General features: G+C 37.6%; 1 protein-coding gene and 1 pseudogene across 2 annotated transcripts in view; one reads left to right on the forward strand and one right to left on the reverse strand.

Annotated features, from left to right (window-relative positions):
* Rtn1 (reticulon 1) overlaps positions 1 to 20,039 on the forward strand; it is a 237,415-nt gene that overhangs the window by 190,721 nt on the left and 26,655 nt on the right. The window contains exon 1 of one of the 2 annotated variants that reach the window (XM_020178945.2): positions 18,614 to 18,819. The exons of the other annotated variant lie outside the window; for it this stretch is intronic. Coding sequence (XP_020034534.1) covers positions 18,759 to 18,819 — 61 coding nt within the window. The 5' untranslated portion in view covers positions 18,614 to 18,758. Of the gene's footprint in view, positions 1 to 18,613; positions 18,820 to 20,039 lie in introns of those variants that run through there. 2 annotated transcript variants of the gene reach the window in all.
* LOC109696075 (high mobility group protein B1 pseudogene) lies at positions 2,372 to 3,156 on the reverse strand (annotated as a pseudogene).

Here is a 20,039-nt window from a genome sequence, read left to right on the forward strand (position 1 = left end):
TTGCCTCACTAGATGCATTTAATTTTATTGTATTGTGGTTGTTTATAACTTTTCCTGCATTACTTATGCTCAAAACATTCCCTCTCTCTAGCTATCTGCAGTTTAGGTGTCTGTCTTTGTTATAAGCATGACATGTTTTATGTGTTCTTATGCTAATTCATGTAAATCAGCCAGTGACTGCTGGATGGCAAGACAAGACACAAAATCTACAGCTACTTCTGGGGAGAGGGCTGTGATATGTCACAAGCAAACATGTGAGCAACCAAATCCCTAGTAAGGAAAAAAACTCACAAATACAATTAGACCTGCATTTATACAAACTGCAGTCCAGAAATCAACTTAAGTTAGGAGCCTGGGAAGCCCAGCATGGGATGTTGTGAGCGAGGTATAGGAAGGAGGACCAGGAAAGGACAGTAATAAACAGGTTGCCAGGGGGCTCCAGAGAGGAATCCTGGCCTGAGCCATGGAGCTGCACTGTTGTCGGGGGCTGGGATGGAGAACAAGGGTGGCCAGGAGGGTGGGCTGAGAAGCAAATCAAGCTGCCTGGAAGGTGGCCAGGCTGTGCCCTTTACAAGGGTGCCCAGCCAACATGGCAAGTGAAGCTTGATTGCAGTTCCCTTTGCAACCCAAGCCTCACGCCGAGATGCAGCATAGCAGTTATCTGGAGAAGGAACCTTGTTCTAAGTTTTTCTCCAATATTTCTTACTTTTTAATTGAAATACAACTCTTATACCATAGAATACCTTTCCAAAAGTGTACGAATTGCTAGTTTTTAGTATATTCACAAAGTCTTGTAACCTCTAATTTCAAAATATTGCTATTATCTTGAAAAGAAACTGGGCCCAGTAGCAGTCACTCCCCATCCCCACCCCAGTCTGCTTTCTATATAAACCTGCTTCTCTGGAAATTCTGTATAAACGGAACCACATGGTAAGCATGATTTCTATCTCTTTCTCTTACCAGAATTTTTTTCAGGGTCCATCCATGTTGTTAGCATGTAGCAGCACTGCACTCCTTTTTATGTCTGAAAAATATTCAGTTGTATAGCTATACTATGTTTTGTTTGCCCATTCATTGATCGATGGTATTTTGGTTGTTTTCACTTTTTGACTGTCATAATGTTGCTGTAAATATTTACTTATTCATAGGTGTACATTTCCCATTCCCTTGAGTATAAATATAGGAGTGAACATTCTGGGTCAGCTGGGCACCAGTGGCTCATGCCTGTAATCCTAGCTACTTCAGAGGTGGAGATCTGGTGGATCAAGGTTCAAGACCAGCCCTGGTTTGAGAGACCCGCATCTCCAAAAGAGCAAGAACAAAATGGACTAGAGGTGTGGCTCAAGCAGTGGAGTGCCAGCTTTGCAAGCTCTAAGTCCTGAGTTCAAACCCCAGTCCCACCAAAAGAAAAGAAAATTCTGGGTTGTTCTATAACTTTGGAATGTTTTGAGGAACTGCTGAACTGTCTTCTAACATGGGTGCACCACTTTACATTCCCACCAATAATGTACAAGGTTCTAATTCTCCACACACTTGCCAACACTTGTTACTTTCTCTATTATACACATTGGAATGAGTGTGACGTTTTACCTCATTGTAGATTGATCTGCATTTATCTAATGATGGCATTTCTCATGTGATGATTATTTATTACATGTCTTCCTTAGTGAAGTGTCATTTTAAATCCATTACCCATTTTTAATTGTATTGTCTTAATTGGTGTCTTATAAGAGTTATTTGTCTATTCCTGACACATGCTCCTTATTATACACACATACATATATATGTACATGTATATATGGAAAATATTTTGTATGCAAAATATTTTCTCCCATTCCACGGTTTATCTTTTTATTTTCTTGAAATGTCTTTTAATACACAAAATTTTTAGTTTTGATGAAGTACATTTTATCTATTTTTTCTTTTGTTGCTTATACTTTTTGGTATCATATCTAAGAAATTTTTGCCTAATTCAAGGTCATGAATATTAATGCTGTTTTCTTTTTTTTAACTAACAAAAAATTGTATGTACTTAGAAGCATTTGGAATATCAACAAAACAACTGCAACTTCTTTTTTTTTTTTGCAATTACAGAGGGGTATTCAGTTAACATAACAACAATCATTTCGTATAAGCTTCATCAGAGACAACTGAAGATGAAAAACCTGCTGTCCCCGTATATAACTAATTTGTGCTGTGCTCAACAAGAATCTGATTTAAATTTCCATGACAATTTACAACCCCCATAATGGACCAGGCAAGGTTAGTGGCTATTGAATATACCACCAGGACAAGACTATCTAAAGACACATTTGGTAGTGTGTTAACTATACAAAAAAAGACACGTACAATTTAAAAACAAGTCTTACACAAATCTGTGGAAGATTCTTTAAAAGGAATGAGTTGTTTACAGGGGAGTTAAATGCTTTATAGACAGGAAAAAGCTGCGCTAGAACCAACTTATTCATCATCATCTTCTTCTTCATCTTCATCTTTTTCATCTTCCTCCTCTTCCTTCTTTTTCTTGCTCTTTTCAGCTTTGACAACCCCCCTTTTTGCTGCATTGGGTTTTCCTTTAGCTCAGTAGGCAACCATATCCTTTTCATACTTTTCCTTCAGCTTGGCCACTTCTTTTCATAAGTCTGTTTGTCACCTGCAGAGAAGTTGTTCTACTTCTCTCCCGTCTTCTTTGCAACGTCACCAATGGTCAGGTCAGGATGTTCTCCTTTGATTTGGGGGCGATACTCAGAACAGAACGAGAAGAAAGCTGAAGCAGGCCTCTCGGGTGCATTGGGATCCTTGGGTACATTAGAACCTCTTTTTGGTCTCCCCTTTAGGAGGGATACAAGTTTTCATTTCTCTGTTATAACAAGCCTTATCTGCCTTGCCATGTCTTCAAATTTCCCTTTCTTTTTAGCAGACATGGTCTTCTACCTCTCTGAGCACTTAGAAAACTCTGAGAAGTTGACTGAAGCATCGGGGTGCTTCTTGTACTTCTCCCAGCAAGTTTATACAAAGAATGCATATGATGACATCCTCCTTCTTGGCTTCTTAGGATCTCCTTTGCCCATCTTCAGTTTTCTCCTTCAGCAAGGCACAGAGTCGCCCAATGTCTGTCCAGCTGTCACTTGCCCCAGCACTGTCTCTAAGGAGCTCAGTTGCACTACAATGGCTGTCGATGCTGTTTTCTTTTAAGAATTTTCTAGTTTTATCTCATGCATTTGGTTTCTGATCTATTTTGAGTTAATGTTTGCCTATTGTGTAATGCAAGGTCCAACTTTATTCTTCTGCTTGTCCATTGCACATTAACACCATTGTTAAAATACTGTTCTTGCTCTCAGATGTTCTTGGTACGTCATTTGGGACCAAGATGAGCTAAGGAGGTCGCCAGAGGGAAAGTTCTCAGTCTCTCAAACTCCAGCACCAGGTTCATGACATTGTCACAAGAGAGAATTTTAGGACATGATAAAGTAGAGATCAGAAAAGTTTATTAGTGAAGCAAAGCAAAGCAAAGGGAAAGAACACACACCATTAGATGTGGATATGGACACACACAAAAAAGAGGCATGCCAAACACTCTGACATAGGAAGTCTTTATGATGGAAAAACGGGTTGGGTTTTGGTTTAAACTCACCTTAGGATAAGTGCTGCTCTTTGTTCTGAACACTTGGTATGCTCTAATAATTTTTGCTGGTACTCTGCTTTGACATTATCACTTGGTCCCAGAGACATCAAGTATGGTCAGGTGACTAAATCTGGGTCACTGTGTCATAGATGTCTGTTCTTCTAGAGTGTCCCTTTAAACAAAGGGATGCATTTTATCAGACGCTTCTTCAAGATGGGTGTTCTTCCTTCATTGTTTCCTTTGTGAGTCATTTCACCAAATGATTTTCCCAGGATAAGTGTCTTCCTTTAAGATATTCTTGCTCCGTTCCCAGAACTTAGTGGTCATTTGGGCAAAATCAGAAAGGGCAGCTTTTTTTAAAAAACTATATGCTGCTCCTAATCAAGTTATTCATTAATAGTGTTTTTGATTCCCATGCCTCATTTTCTCTAGCCTACCCTGCTTCAGCTACACTTATCAAAAATCATCTGACCATATATGTAATGATTTAATTCTGAACTCTCATTTCTATGCCATTGATTTATACTTCACTGTCTTCACTGTCTTCATTATTCACTATAGGTTTGCAGTAAATTTTGAAACCAGGAAGTGGGAGGCCTTCAGAAGAACAACTTGGTTCTCTTTGGGAGATTTTTTTTTTCTTTTTTGGATCCCTTGCACCCCCATATTAATTCTAGAATCAGGTTATAAATAACTTCTAAAAACAAAACAAGCAAAAGTGATGAAATTTTGGCAGGAATTGTGTTGAATCTATAGATTAATTCAGGGGAGTATGGCCATCTTAACAATGTCCTGAAATCCAGGAACAAAGTATCTTTCCATTTTATTGGATCATCTTATCATTTCAATGTTTTCAAGGTATAACTTTTGCACAACTTTTTAAAAATTTATCCTTAAGTGTTTTGCTTGTTTGATGGAGTTTTTTGCTATTATAAGTGGAATTCTTCTCTTAATTTCATCTTTGGGTCACTCACTGCTAGGGTATAGCAATACAATTGAATTTTGTATATTGATCTGAAAACTGCTGGGCTTATTATTACCTCTAAATTGTTTTATGTTGATTGTTTTCTGTTTATATTGATTAGAATTTTCTACACATATCATTTTGTTATATCATTTGTTACCTCTTTGTTTCCAAAGTGAAATTATTACTCTTCCTTATTTTACTGCCCTAGCTAGAACCTCCATTACAGAATTGAATAGAACTTGTGAAAGTAGATAATCCTTGTCTTCTTTCAGATCTTAAGGGAAAAGCTTTCAGTCTTTCACCATTGAATGTCATGTGAGCTGTGAGTTTTTGGAGATTTCCCTTTATCAGGTTAAAGAAGTTTCCTATTCCTGGTTTTTCTTTTAATCGTAAAAGAGTACTGGGGTTATCTTTTTTTTCTACATTGAGATAATTCTATGTGTTTGTCTTCTCTTCTGCTAATATGGTATGTAGCATTAACTCTCTTACCCTGGGATAAACCTCACTGAATCATAATGCATCCTTTTTATATGTGACTGGATTCAGTTTGCTAGTATTTTGCTGAGAATTTTTGCATCTATAATCATAAGGGATATTGGCCTACAGTTTTCATTACTTGAGTTGCCTTTGGTTTGGGCATCAGGCCAATACGATATTGTAGAGTAAGATGAAAAGCTTTTCTCCCTCTTCTTTTTAGAAGAGTTTGTGAAGAATTAATGTTAATTTTTCTTTGACAGAATTTAGTAGTGAAGCCATTTGGATCCAGGATTTTCTTTTTTCTTTTCTTTTTTAAAAAATTTTTTAAAAGTTTTTGAGACAGGATCTCATTATGTAGCCCAAGTTGGCCTTGCAATCCTCCTGCCTCAGCCTCCTGGGTGCTGGGATTATAGGCATGTGACACCATGCTCAGTTTAATCTGGGATTTTCTTGGTGGGAAGTTTTTAAATTATTAGCTCAAGTTCTTCTAATCTCAATTAATTCAGATTTTCTACTTCTATTTGAATCAGTTTTGTAGCTTATGTCTTTCTAAATTTTTTTCCATTTTCCCTAATTTGTGAATCTGAAGTTGTTCATAGCATTTCCCAATAAATCCTTTTTAATTTCTATAAAGTCAGCAGCAATTTCCCCTTCTTTATTCTGGATTTTAGTAATTTCTGACTTTTTTTCTTAGTCATTCTGGCTAAAACTTTTATTGATTCTTTCAAAAAACCAACTTTTAATTTCATTGATTTTTTTCTATGTTGATTTTCTCTATTTCATGAATTCCCACTCTAATCTCTATTACTTTCTTCCATCTGCTTGCTTTAGATTTAATTTGTTCTTGTTGTTTCTTAAGGCTGAAGGTTGAGTTACTGGTTTCTTCACATTTAATACGGGCTCTTACAGTGATAGAGTTCTAAGTAGTCGTTTTGCTGCACCCCCTAAACTTTAGTTTTATTCATCATTTCGAAGTATTTTCTCGTCTGCTCTGGCATTTCTTCTTTGCCCATGTCTTTTTAAAAGTGTGTTGATTAAGTTTTCTGTTGGTCTTTTTCTTTCAACTTTTCATTTAAGATGTGTCTGGATACAGATCTCTTTGTATTTAAACTACTTGAGGTTTGCTGAGGTTCTTGTATCTGTTGATTAATTGATTTTTTCATTGGAATTTTCCAGGACTATTTATTAAAATACTGTTTTTCTGTTCCTTTCCTTTTCCTCTCTCTTTCTGCAGCTCGTTACTCTATGTTGATGCACTTGATTTTGTACCACAAGTCTCTGTGACTCTTCATTTTTCTTTAAGCTTTTTTTCTCTGTGTTCATGACATTAGATCATTTCTATTCATCTGTTGTCAAATTCAACAACTCTGTCTTCTGTTATATTCAATCTTCTGTAGAGTCTGGTGACTCTTTTAGTTATTATGTTTTTATTGCTAGAATTTCCAGTTGGTTCTTTTCTAGAATTTCTGTGTCTTCATCAGTATTTCCTATTTGCTAAGTCATCATCATGCTATTTTCCACAAGTCCTTAATAGTTTCCTTTTATTCTTTGAGCATATTCATAGTAATTGCATTAAGGTTTTTGCCTGCTACATCAATATCTGAACCTCTTTAGAGTCAATCTTTATTGAATCAAGTTTTTTCTTTCTTGAGTAGGGACTACGTTTTCTTGATTATGTCTAGCAATTTTTTTCTTGACATCGGGTGTTTGGTTAAGACATTGTAGCAACACTAGGCATTGAGATTTTAAGCTGAGAGTTTTTAACTGAGAGCTATTGCTTGGATTTTGGGGTTTATTTGTAGTTATTACCGGGCATGATCTGAGCGATCATAGTGTATGGCTGCTGACCTCTCTGTTCAGTATTGGTTTTTTTATTCTGGCTTCCCAAGCATCCCCCTGTACCTACATAATTCAACGGCCAGCTAATGACAGTCACACTCACACATCTGAAGTGCATAAAGTAGACCTGCAGGAGGGCTGAGGAACACTTGACAAGCTCAAGAAATTTTCAAGTCATCTCCATCCCAGTCTTTCCACAGGACATCCCACTTCTGCTTTGCATGCACACACAAACTCCCAGGAGCCATGAATGTGGGGTGTCTGGGGTCTTTCCTGTATTCACAGACTCTTGATCAACCAGAGACTGTGGAGAGCTTGGTTCTTCCTTGCACATGTCTAGTCTCCTAGTTACCAAAATGTGTGTGTAGAGCAAGAAACCCTTCTATTCCTCACTAATTCCAAGATCTCCTTTTACATTGTTGGCTAATCCACTGGTCTGCTGCTTTCCCCAAGCAGGAACACTACTTTGTGCTTCCAGACTTGCCATTTTCCATTCTCCACCATATTTGCTCTTTTTACTAACCCCAGCCCTGAGTGTGGACGCTTCACCCTCCAGTCCTAATCAAGTCCTCCCAGCTCAGCTGGAAGTAGGGATGGGAGAAGCCTTAGTCAAGCATACAGAATGTCAGGATTCTTACCCAAACATTAGCAGCATTTCCTGGATAAGTGTTTCTCAATTTGCTGTTTGTACTTGGTTGATTTCCAAAATGGGAAAATTATTGTTTAGGGCAATTTTGTCTAGTTTCTTACTGGAATTAGGGAAGGTGATTTGCCAACCTTGACTCCACTGCATCCAGAAGTTGCCAAACATGTCTTTTTCAAGTTGCATTTTCATGTCTTAAATACTTTACATTTGTTAATTTATTTGATATAGTGACATAAATCACTGTTATAGGAAGAGCTATTCAATAAAAAGTTTTGTAATAACTGTCTACTAATCTGGAAAAGAAAAAGTCTCTAACACACTATCTATAAAAGATCATTAATGGTCTACTAATCTGGAAAAGAAAAAGTCTCTAACTCACACTATCTATAAAAATTGATTAACAAATAGTTTTAAAACTAAGTATAAAATTCCAACTTTTAGAAAAAAATCTAGGAATATAGCTTTATGGTATCAAGGTAGGAGTTAGAAATATAAATTTAGAAGGAAAATGGTGATCTCTTTGATTACATTAAAAATGAAAAACTCAAATGTGACAAAGGAAAGTATTAACAAAGTGGGAGAAAAGCCACAGGTTATAAGGTACCAAGGAAAAGAAACTACACATTAGTAAGAAAAAGAAAATTCAAAAGAAAAACTGAAAAAGATACAAAAGGTAATTCATAAAATTGTAAACACTTTGTGCTTTAGCCAGGGAAATGAACACCACTGTGAGATATTTACGCTGGTCAAACCAGAAAAAACTAAGCATTTGAAGTTATCTAGTGAGGATTAAAACATCTATGTGTATATATTTCTCTAGCTCTGCAGAGCAGTTGGGCAATTTCTCATACAGCTTATATGCAATCTCAGAAAGTTATCTACTGTAGAGAAGTTCTCAAACTTGTACATAAAGAATTATAAAAGTAGTTGTTCGTTGTAGTGATGTCTATAATACATCTAGAAGGAAAATTGATAGATTGTGGTTATTCATTTAATAGAAGTTTATATAGCAGTTAGAAGGAATGCACACAGGTTTCAACACAACTAAATTTGAAAATATGATTTTTTCAGGGGGCTTTCTGCAGTTTGAACTCAGAGCCTCACACTTACTAGGCAAGCATTCTACAACTTGAGCCATGCTCCCTGCTCTAAAAATATGATATTGAGCAAAAACACTGAGTAGAGAATAATATAACTAAACCTGGAAACATGATGTTGTCTGTTTTTAATTTTTTGAGGAACTCCATCCATCCAACAATGGGTCATTCTGGCAAGGGATAGTTAAGATTTCCTATTATGTCCTTCAAAAGGTTTCTGTATATTTTGGATATGTTTATTCTTAAGAATCTTATAAACTTACTGCTCTTATGATAGTAACTTAAATGTTACATTTTACAGAAGGCTTTGCTATTCTTCAGGAATGCCACTTATTTTTATATATTGAGCTTGCATCCAGTAATATTTTAACAAGTTCTAATTGTGTTTGTTCCATCAATTTTCATCTATGAATACAGTTTCAATACTTCCTTTACAATATTTTTTCTTTTTACTTATTTTTTTTGTATGCTGTCTAATACCTCCAGTAAAATGTTGTAAGTTGTATGAATGGATGGACAACCTCTTCTGAATCCTGATTATAAAGAGAATTCTTCTAAAGTTTTATCTACATTTTTGGTTATAGTTGTAGCACATTTGGGTAGAAATTTTTTGAGAGGATATACTAGTATTGCTGTATTCCTAGATGAAAATTTTAATTAATGGACTTTATCATATTTTTTCTGCATACTAAATTAATCACTTAAACTTTCTTACTTATATCTGTGAACATAGCAAATTATGAAAACATATTTTTATCATCTTAAATTCCTGTGATAAAGCTGTGTTTAATTTACACATTGCTAAAATACTTAGCTAATTATATGCTTTTAGAAATTTTATACTATCCCTAAGGGAGATACTTTCATTGTCTGAATCAGGCATAAAGGTTAATCTAGCAATATAAATAACTTGGAGTGTCATTCCTTTTCTTTCTGTAGGATAACTTGATTAAAATAAGGAGTATCTATTTGAAGGTCATTAGACAATGCTTATAAAGCTATTTGAAAGCTATTTTGAATTCTTATAAAGCCATTTGAGCTTTAGTTATGAGCAGGGGGAGGGAGAGTAGAGATGAATGAAAATAGGTTTTCAATAGTAGCTTTCTTTTATTTAATAGTTATAGCAATAGTCTAATTTTTATATGTCTTGAGTCAGTTTTAACAAGTTATATTTTTATCAAAACATGAATTTTGTCTAAGTTTTCATTTCATTGTCGTAAACATATAAAGGCATTTTCCTGTGGTTTAAAAAATACTGCATTATCCTTTTTATCCTAAAACTGTTTCTTTCTGCCTTTTTCATGGCCAATAATGCCAAAGATTTGCATATTTTATTGTCTTTTCAAGAACAGCAATTTGTTTAATTCATATTCTCTTACTGTTTTTTTTTTTATTGTTAGATTTCTTTTTTTAAGCAGTTTTAGGTCCACAACAAAATTTAGACTAAAATTCAGGAAGTTCTCATGTGTTTCCTGCCTGTCACACACATGGCCTTCCCCATTGTCAGCAGCCCCCATCTGAGTGGTAAATTTTTTACTCTTGATGAACCTCATATTGATATAGTCCATAGTTTACACTGGGGTTCACTCTGGTGTTGTATATTTTGGAGGCTCAGACAAAATTTAGTGACATGTTCACCATGGTAGTACCATCCAGTTATTTTCACTGTCCTAAAAATCCTGTGCACCACCTATTCATCCTTCTCTCCTCTTCCAGTCTCTAGTGATCACTGATGTTTTTGCTGTCTTCACAGTTTATAGTGCTGAATAACATTCCATTATCTGAAAATAACACAGTTTATTATTAATTTACCTACTAAATTAACATCTTGGATAGTTCTAAGTTTTTCCAATTGTGAATAAACCTGTGTGCAGGATTTTAGGTGCACATAAACTTTTATTCCTTTGGGTAAACGCCAAGGAGCACAATTACTTGATTGTATGCTAATAGTATGTTTAGTTTTATGAGAAACTAACAAGCTGCCTTCTTCACTGCACCATTTTGCATTCTCAGCAGCAATGACTGAGTCCCTGCTGCTCCATATCCTTGTCAGCATTTAGTGTTAGCAGGGTTCTGGATTTTTGCCGTTGTAATAGGTGTGCAGAGGTATCTCATTATTGTTTTAAATTGCACTGTGTTCATGACACAGATATAGAGGGTCTTTTCACATGTTTATTTTCCAGCTACATAACTTCTTTGGTGAAGTGTCTATTAGGGTCTTTGGCACATTTTTTCTTGTATTGTTTTTCTTCTTATTATTCACTTTGGAGTTTTAAGACGTGTTTGTATATTTTAGTAACAGTCCTTTATCAAGTAAGTCTTTTCCAAACACTTTCTCACAGTGATTATCTCCATTCATTTAATGCAGAAATTTTAATTTTATTAATTTTTTATGCATAGTGTCTTTGATATCTAAATAGTCATTGCTAAACCCAAGGTCATTTAGATTTCTTCCTCTGTTACCTTCTAGGAGTATATTTAGGTCTGTGATCCACTTTGAGTTGCTTTTTGTAAACAGAATAAAGTCAACATTTCTCAAGATTCATTTCTTTTTCATGTGAATGTCCAGTTCTTCCCACAGTATTTGTGGAGAACACTGTCTTTTCTCCATTATACATACCTTTTGTTCCTCTGTCAAAGATCGGTTGATTGTGTTTATGTGAGTCTCCGTTAGGTCATCCGTTCTGTTCCACCCACCTGCTCTTTTGTTCTTTCACTGGTGCCACACTCTCTTAGTTACCACAGCTTTATAGAAAGTCTTTAAGTAGATAGTGTCAGTCCTCAAACTCGGTTCTTTTCCTTGAATGTTCTATTGGCTATTTTGGGTCTTTGCATCTTCATTTAAACTTTAGAATCAGTTTGTTGGAATCCATGAAATAACTTGCTGGCTTTTTTTTTTTTTTTTTGGGATACTGAGATTTGAACTCAGGGCCTCATGCTTGCTAGGCAGGCACTCTACCACTTGAACCACTCCACCAGCCCTGAGCTATCTCTTCAGTTCTTTGATTCGTTTCATCAGAGTTTTATAATTTTCCTCATGTAAATCTTGAACACATTTTGTTAGATTTATACCCAAGAATTTAATTTTTGGTGCTATATGGTATTCTGTTTTTAATTTCAAATTCTACTTGATACCTAGCATACATTATCTTCTATCCTGTTACCTTGCTATATTGCTTATTAGTAATTATTTAATATATTAAATTTGTGTACATTAACTTGCTAAAATTATTAGCTCCAAAAGTTGTTGTTTTGGCTGATTCTTTTGGATTTTTTTATGTAGACAATCATGTCATCTTATAGCAAAGGCACTTTTATTTCTTCCTTCACAATCTGTATACCTTTAATTTCTTTTTCTTGTCTTAAATATAAGTCTTCCATTGCAGTGTGGGAAAACAGTGGTAAGGCTACAAGAGACCAGAGTTGGGTATTTGTCTTTCCTCAAACCATTTAGGTTCTGATAAAACCCTAACACACTAGGCTTTGGTTAATAGTTTCTTTTAAAGACAGAACATACTAAGACTAACAGAATTCTCTGGCATATTTCAAAATTTTTCCTTTCTCCATTCCCTGACAAAAGCATGAAGAGATGTTTTTCTCTATTATTTATGGTTAAAAAAAAAAACTGATAGAGCTTCTGGAAGTAAAATTCACAAACTTGTGTTTGCCTCACCCCCAATGATGGTCCCCTAGAGATTTTGTCTCTCAGACTTTTCCTCACAGGGTCTCCAGCAATTTGCTGATTATAGCTTAGGTTTTTATACCTTGGCACTGGTTCCCATGGAGTTTTGAGTTTCTGTTCTGGGAAGCTGTGATTCTCTGTATTTGCCTATCAGTCTCTCCAATTTAGGGGGACAACATTTGCCTTATTTTCACTACAAACCTAAGAAGAATTGTTGATTTTTCAGAGAGGGTGGACTTCCAAGCTTCTTACATGCTAGACCAGAAACTTGAGGCTTTTTTTATATTTCATTAATTGCTGTTGTTTTATTATTTCTTTGTGTATTCTTTCTTTGTTAGTATTCATTTTTCTGACTTCTTATGTTGAACATTTAACTCATTAATTCTCTATTTATTTCTCTTTTCTAATATATGCATTTAAAGACACAGTACCCCACCAAGTACTGCTTTACCTTTATCCCACATGATTCCTATAAAATGTTTTCAGTGTTCATAATTTTTAAAAAATTTACAGTATGATTTTCTTTTTGATCACTTTATTATTTAAAGTATTATTCAGCATTCTTAAGTTTCTTAAATGCAAAGACCCTAATTCTAGGTAAAGTAGAAAAGTAGCAGGAAGCCATCATTCCTGCTGCAACAACTCAGAAAAAAAATGAACAAATTAAGAAAGTTAAGAGACGTTAGACAACTTTGCTGGTAACAATGAGAAGACAAACTAAAATTCAAGAGATAAGAGAGCTACTTCCTGGTTTCTTCTGTCAGAATTTATCAGACTTAGGCCTTGTCTATCAGATGAGATCTGGGTAGAGGAATTCTGCTGAATGAAAGAAAACTTTTGTTTGTATTGTGTATGGCTTGAGTGATGCATGGAAATCTTGAGGAGCTCCAAATACAGGACCGTGTTCTCCACAGGGCATTTGATGTGTAGTGGGTAGCTTAAAAGGCTAAGGGGTTGTGCTTATTGTAGGCCCACTGGAGGGAGGGTCGAAAACAATCACATGGTAAATATCCACAAGACAGCTGAAACATGAGAGGGGCGGGGCCTAACTAAACCATGACTCAGCTCAGTTTATGATGAAAGCTAATGAATGCTTTATCCTATTGACCTAGTAGAGGAAGGGGAAATCTTTTCTGAAGGAAAGTAACATCAACTTTCAGTCTGTTTTATATGGCTTTTCTCTAGCTATCAAGGATAAAACTTAGTTTTCAAACATTTCCCTTTTAAAAGTGACCTATCATTTACAAATCTTCTTTAATGCCAATTCTTTTTTTATTTATGATTCATTAATAGTATATGGGGGTTTCATCAACTGTCAGTCTTAATGATTGTTTTATGTGCTATATTCATTATATTATATAATTAGACATGTACTAAGAAAAAATGTGACAAATAAGCAGAAAGAAATGAGACAATAGAAGCAGACACTCAGGTAATCCTTATATTAGAAATAGCAGAAAATGACTTTAAAATAACTATTATAAACATGTGAGAGAAAATGGATAAAAGGGTGGAGAATTTAAATAAGGAAATTGGTTCTATAAAAAAATATCAAGTGAAATTTCTTGGAAGTGAAAAGTAAAATTTCTGAAATTAAGTCTTAATTGGCTGAATTTAATAAGACTTTGAAGAGAGAAGACAGAATTTAGTGAACTCGGAGATAGACAGCAAATGTCCAAAGTGGTGAATAAAGAGTATAAAATATGAAAGAATAAAGCAGAGCTCAAGAAACTTTTGAAACATTTTCAGAAGACCTTTCATGAAAATTGAAGTCATAGAAGACAGAAAATAGGTCAGAAGGAATAGCTAAAGAAATATAGCTGAAATACTTTTGTTCAAAGTTGATGAAAGACATTAATCAACAGATTCAAGCTCCACAGACCCTGCCCTTCCTTCATTTACTGACAGTATCACCTAGGCCTGACATAATCTGTGTACATCTGTGATTAAGTTTACCATTCCGTATCAGTCTGCCAGGAAAGTTCTGTCATTTAAACTAGTGATGCTATTTCTTGTTCACAGCTCAACTCAATTATCATCTTCAGAAGAAGGCTTTCCTGAAATCTCTTCTCCCTAACCAATTTGTTTTATATATACACTCTTTCTTGCTCATGCATCTATCAAGTGACTGCACTTCTCTATTTAGATGTAAATCCACCACCACTAGACTCCCAGTGGGCAGCTCCCTTTGCATTTACAGAGACACTTAGTATGTGCTCTCTGTGTATCTGTAGATCAAATAAATGAATGGATGAAAAAATTAATCCAAAAAAAAGGAAAAAATTAATCCAGAAATGAGGGTACACACTCTCTACCTCGTAGGGGTCTGGTGACAATTGAATGAATACCACGTGAAAAAGCACCTTGCAAATTATAAGTGCTAATCCATTGTTTGAATCTCTGCAAATCATGCATTATCTTGGTACAGTGGGTTAGGAATCAAATTGGCTATGTCTTTAAATTTCCTTACTCCATATGGCATAAAGCAGAGTTCTTAGTGTTCTTTGATCATATTGAAATATATTTTTAGTTCTGTGCCTTTACTTCCAATTGCTACACTTCTCAGAGCATAAAAGGAAACCAAGGCATTCTATGAGAGTGCTTGATATAGTTTGATAGTTATTACATTCTGTCATGAGAACTCAGTGCCCCTCTGAATGCTCTTCTCCCCTACATCTTAATGGCATCTCCTGCTCTCCTTTAGGTATCTGTTGGCTCACATTTTATTTTATGAGGTAAGCCTTCATGGACCTTCCTTATAAAACAGCAAACTTCCACCCACTCCCATCTCTATCCCCTTTTACCTGCTTTATTTTTCTAATATACTGTGTAAAATGGAAATCTGAAGTCTATCAGTGTGGGTGCCACTGATTCTCACCAGTGAAATCCTGGTGCTACAGGAGACAGACACCATACAACCATTGTGGACATGCCAGCCTTCAACATTCATCAATCTGGGATGAGATTACAAAACTTCACTATTTTGCTTTCCTTTTAAACAGACTGCCTAATGCATGATATCATCTTGAAAACTAAAGAAATCACTTCCTCTCCTGGCAGGCACCTAAACCAAGTTCTGAGCTGGCTGTATACAAAGCCCGTCTGTTCTCTACTGGTTTAAAGATAGTGGCAGTTCCTGCCTGGTTTTAGCAAGCTTTCTTTTGCTCTCTGTTTTCTTTCACCGCCTAAGGAAAATTTACATCTTTTTTACCCATTTCATCATTTGGATCTTGGCAAGAACTTTCAATTAATACTGTGTGGGCACTTGTGCAAAGAAACATCCACTTACAATGTTTATGGGAAATAAATCCTTAGTATCTCATAGAAGCAAACATCTAAGGTATAACTTATTTGTATATTATGAGAGGGTCCAGATGTGATAAATGACTTGCTAAAGGCCATGTAACTAACTTCTGCATTACAGATGGGCCCAATGTACATGTCCCTTGATTTCCAGTCAAGTAATCTTTTCTTTTCTTTTGCTGGTACTGGGGTTTGAAGTCAGGGCCTCACACTTGCTAGGCAGGCGCCCTACCACTTGAGTTACTCTGCCAGCCCTCTGCTGCCCTTTCCTTTAAGAAATTCACTTATGTTTCTCTTAGTTCCTGTGCATTAATCTAAAGTGTCTCAGTTTGTATTTTATTGACTGTATCACCAGTGGTCTTACTTCTTCACTTTCAACTATCAGACCACTCTATTGGTTTTTCATATGCTATTAGCTTCTTTCTCCGGACTTAGCATGGTTGAAATGTGGCCTTTCAGCTAAGCTGACATTCTGAAGTCAACTTTGTGGTCAACAAAAATGCATGACCTGAGAAATTTGACCTAATCTACCTTCTGCTCTCAAGAGAGAGCTTGCCTCTGCTTGCTGCTTGTTCAGGATGTGTTACTCCCACCTGGGATTAGCCAAACTCACTATGCAGACTGTCAGTTCAGCATTCCACAACGTTTCCGGTAAAGTGGTGGACACTTAGGGCTGTGTAGTTCTCTGTTACTCCTCTACTCCTTCACTCACGGTACCTGCTGCCACCTTCTCAATTTAAGACTGAAGACTAAGGCTATCATTGGACTGGCAGTGCCTCCTAGTGGCCAAAGCTCCAAAAATTTCCAACTGGAAAGAGGTGGGGGCAGCAACCCCTGCCCTGCCCTTCCTTTCCTCTGTGTCTTATCCTCTCATCATACAGAGAGAACTCAGTGCTCATCAACTCCTTATCGTGTGCCAATCCTGTCAGTTATTTGCTGACTGAATTTGCAACACTGACCATGACCGTGAAAAACACCTGGGGTGAGGGGCAGAAGCTACAAGCAGAAAAAGTTACTAATATCTCTTAAGAAGGTTAGCTTGAAGAGTGCTTTGTAATGATGTGGTCACTCCTTTTTCCTCCCCATCAGCCCTGCAGAAGTTCCTCTTGTAGGACATGTCAGCTGCCCAGAAGTGCTGAAATCATCCTCCTGCAGTCATGCCTACTAAGCCTCCTCAAGAATCATTTCAGATGTTACAAAGATAGGCAGAGAGGCCCAGCTGCTTTCTTTGGAACTTTGTATCCTGAAAACAAAAAACCGCATCATTCCAAAGATATTTTAAAATCTATATGCCTCATAAAAATGAATGATAAATCATGTCTACATGCATAACCTTGTGATTACTGTCCTTAGGCCTTTGCAGGCACAGGCTATGCAAATGCAGATTTTGGTCTGAGAATTGGAGAGGAATTTTGAAGGTTCCACTTCCCCAGGAGAGGGAAGAGAAATCCTGTGCAATGGGTAAGACCATGTCACAAAAAGATGTAGTGGGAAGCTTGGTTTGGGTGCCTGGGAGTTCCTGATGCATTACTGCAATCCACTTGGTATCCTCTGACCTCATGCTGTGTCTGGTCTCCTCAAGGGACCCCATTCCAGACAATGCTCTCATGTTTCATTTCTTTCTCTTTGCAATACCTTCCTTTTCCTCATCAAAACACACCTGCCATCTGTCCAGTCTCCCAAGGTCTTGATGTATATGCTGATAAGGACACTATACAGAGAGATTCCTAGCATTGCTCCCATGCACAAGTGTATTACAACCCAAGTTGATTCATCTTTACCTGACCTCTTCACTACTGCCCGGTCACCTTCCCATATTGACCTCTGTTGCTTTTTTTTTTTTTTTAATTTATTTTTTTCTTTTATTATTCATATGCGCATACAAGGCTTGGGTCATTTCACCCCCCTGCCCCCACCCCCTCCCTCTCCCCCCCACCCCCTCAATACCCAGCAGAAACTATTTTCTGCTTATTTTGCCCTTATTTCTAATTTTGTTGAAGAGAGAGTATAAGCAATAATAGGAAGGAACAAGGGTTTTTGCTGGTTGAGATAAGGATAACTATACAGGGCATTGACTCACATTGATTTCCTGTGCGTGGGTGTTACCTTCTAGGTTAATTCTTTTTTATCTAACCTTTTTTCTGTCGCTTTAAGGTTACTGTATTAGATAAAGTATTTTATGCTAAGATTTGAATAGTCACCACCCGTTGTTCTGTCCCTTACTTTGACATTTGCATTTTAACTGGGGACTCCTGAAATCCTTGACCTTCTTGACACCGAGTGCACTTTGTTCTGAGTTCTGTTTAAATGTCCCCACGACTGACCACCCCTGTCATTGCAATAACCAACATCCCCATGTGCCAGCGCCCCAGGGCTTCGATGTGGACCCTGCAGAGGTACCACATTCTGATATTTTTATTCATTTGACCCGCAAACAGAGGGGGGGTAGATTGGGGACTGCATAATAGGATTTTTCTCCAGTGATTGCTGTTTGCCAACAAGGATTTTGGATAACAGTGGAATATTCCAAAGAAAGGAGAGAATGTGGCACTTCTTTGGAAGATTCCAAGCAATTCAGATTGACTGTGGCAGCAATTTTAGAATTAGAGACAGAAGAAACAGTGGGGACAACTAGAGGACATTACGCTGCAAGTCTGACATTTGTACTGCCACTCACTGTGTCCTATCCGACAGGTTTCCTGGGCTTGTAAGAAATTTCTAGAATATGCACTTGCCAGTCAGGAGCAGCTCTGGTCCCCCTAACTCCCACCCCCTTAGTCCTTGTCCCCCTCTATCAAACAAAGCTCCCGCAGTCAGTCCGCCACAGCCACAGCGGGCTTAATGGTCTGCAGGACAGTCCTCGCCAAGGGCGGCCCACCCGCGCCATCCGTCCAGCAGCCCCGCAGCCCCGCGCGCGCAGGCGGCTCCGGGGCCGCGCCACGCTGACTCGCGCGCGCGCAGACTGCGGTGCCCGCGCCTTGCTGCGCGCGCCTGGTGCAGCCTCAATCTGTCTGCAGCCGCGCGGCCACCGCGAACCCAGCCGCTGCAACCCGGGCAGCAACGCCTGAGTGCAAGCTCAGCGCCTCCGAGGACAGCCAGGGCGAGTCAACAAAGCCCGCACGATGCAGGCCACTGCCGATTCCACCAAGATGGACTGTGTGTGGAGCAACTGGAAAAGTCAGGGTATTCTCTTTATTTCGGTAGTGCATGCCTGCGGCGCACGCGAAAGCCGGGATCCTGGCTCGTCCATTGTGCATCATTTCACCTGTGGTACCTATGCATGCCTTAGACCCAAGAGCTTTCTGTTGGGGAGGCGGGGGGAGTAAACCTGTTATCTCAAAAATCAAATGGATGGTGTTTGATTTCTCCCCTCTCTTTTTTACCCCCCTCCCTCACTCCTTTGTTTTCTTGTTGTGATACTGGGATTTAAAATAGTGCATCATTTGCCTCTCCCGGGAGCTCTTTTGGCGTTATCATTCAGCACTTGTTTAAATCTTTTCTCGTCTAGGAGTTAAAGTCCTTTCTTATTGTTCCACGCATCCCGTTGCTTGCATTTATTTTTGCCCAAAGGTTGAAATCTTTCCTGGCAGAACCATTAACTGAGAGGGCTCTAGTGCATCCTTCTAAGAGGACACACCCATTTCGGGGTTGTTATTTGTGGTCACACAAAGGAGACTGGAAAGGCAGACTAGCTCCCCAAATCCTGAAAATATGATGGCGTAGAAACATATTAAAACTGTTCACTTTGAAATATTTAGATGTGTCTGTCTGTCGTAGGAGTAACCTGTTAACTATTATTTATTAACAATGGATTTCTGTGAAATAAATGGAGGGAAATTACAAAACAGTGGCGAGCGGCTCTCTGCTATAACAGATTTATTTTAAACAGTCCATATTAGCACTGGGTGTGGCCGCCCTCCAGCCTCGCTTGGATTGCTTTTCAGCCATTTTTATTCAGCCTCATACTTCACACATCCATCTCTCCTTTGTTACAGTAAAATTCTCTCCCTCACCTTGCTCAGCTAAAGATGATAAGGAGGAGATAATATGCAAGAATGAAGTGTGTGTAGTCACCTGGGCGTGTGTAAGATGAAGTGTCTTTTGATATTTAATAAATACGGTTCTGAAGAAGGCGCATTTGATGTAACCTGCAGGGTTTTGCAGCATCTCTCAGAGGACCAAGAATACCCTGGAGCAGCAGTTGATTTTTTTGTTTTTAAACTTGGAATCTTCTCCCCTGTAATTTTATATCACAGGGAAAAAAATTGGATCCCTTTTCATTTTTAATGCTTCTTTGGGGGTTTTTCCTTTGGCATTTTTTAAAGTAAAAGTATACACAAAATCTCAGAATTAAAAGCATGCTTTTCTCTGCCTCTTGTTTGTTGGATTGGGTGGCAATGACT

This window comes from Castor canadensis, chromosome 3 (genome assembly GCF_047511655.1).
Source record: "Castor canadensis chromosome 3, mCasCan1.hap1v2, whole genome shotgun sequence".
NCBI lineage: Eukaryota > Metazoa > Chordata > Mammalia > Rodentia > Castoridae > Castor > Castor canadensis.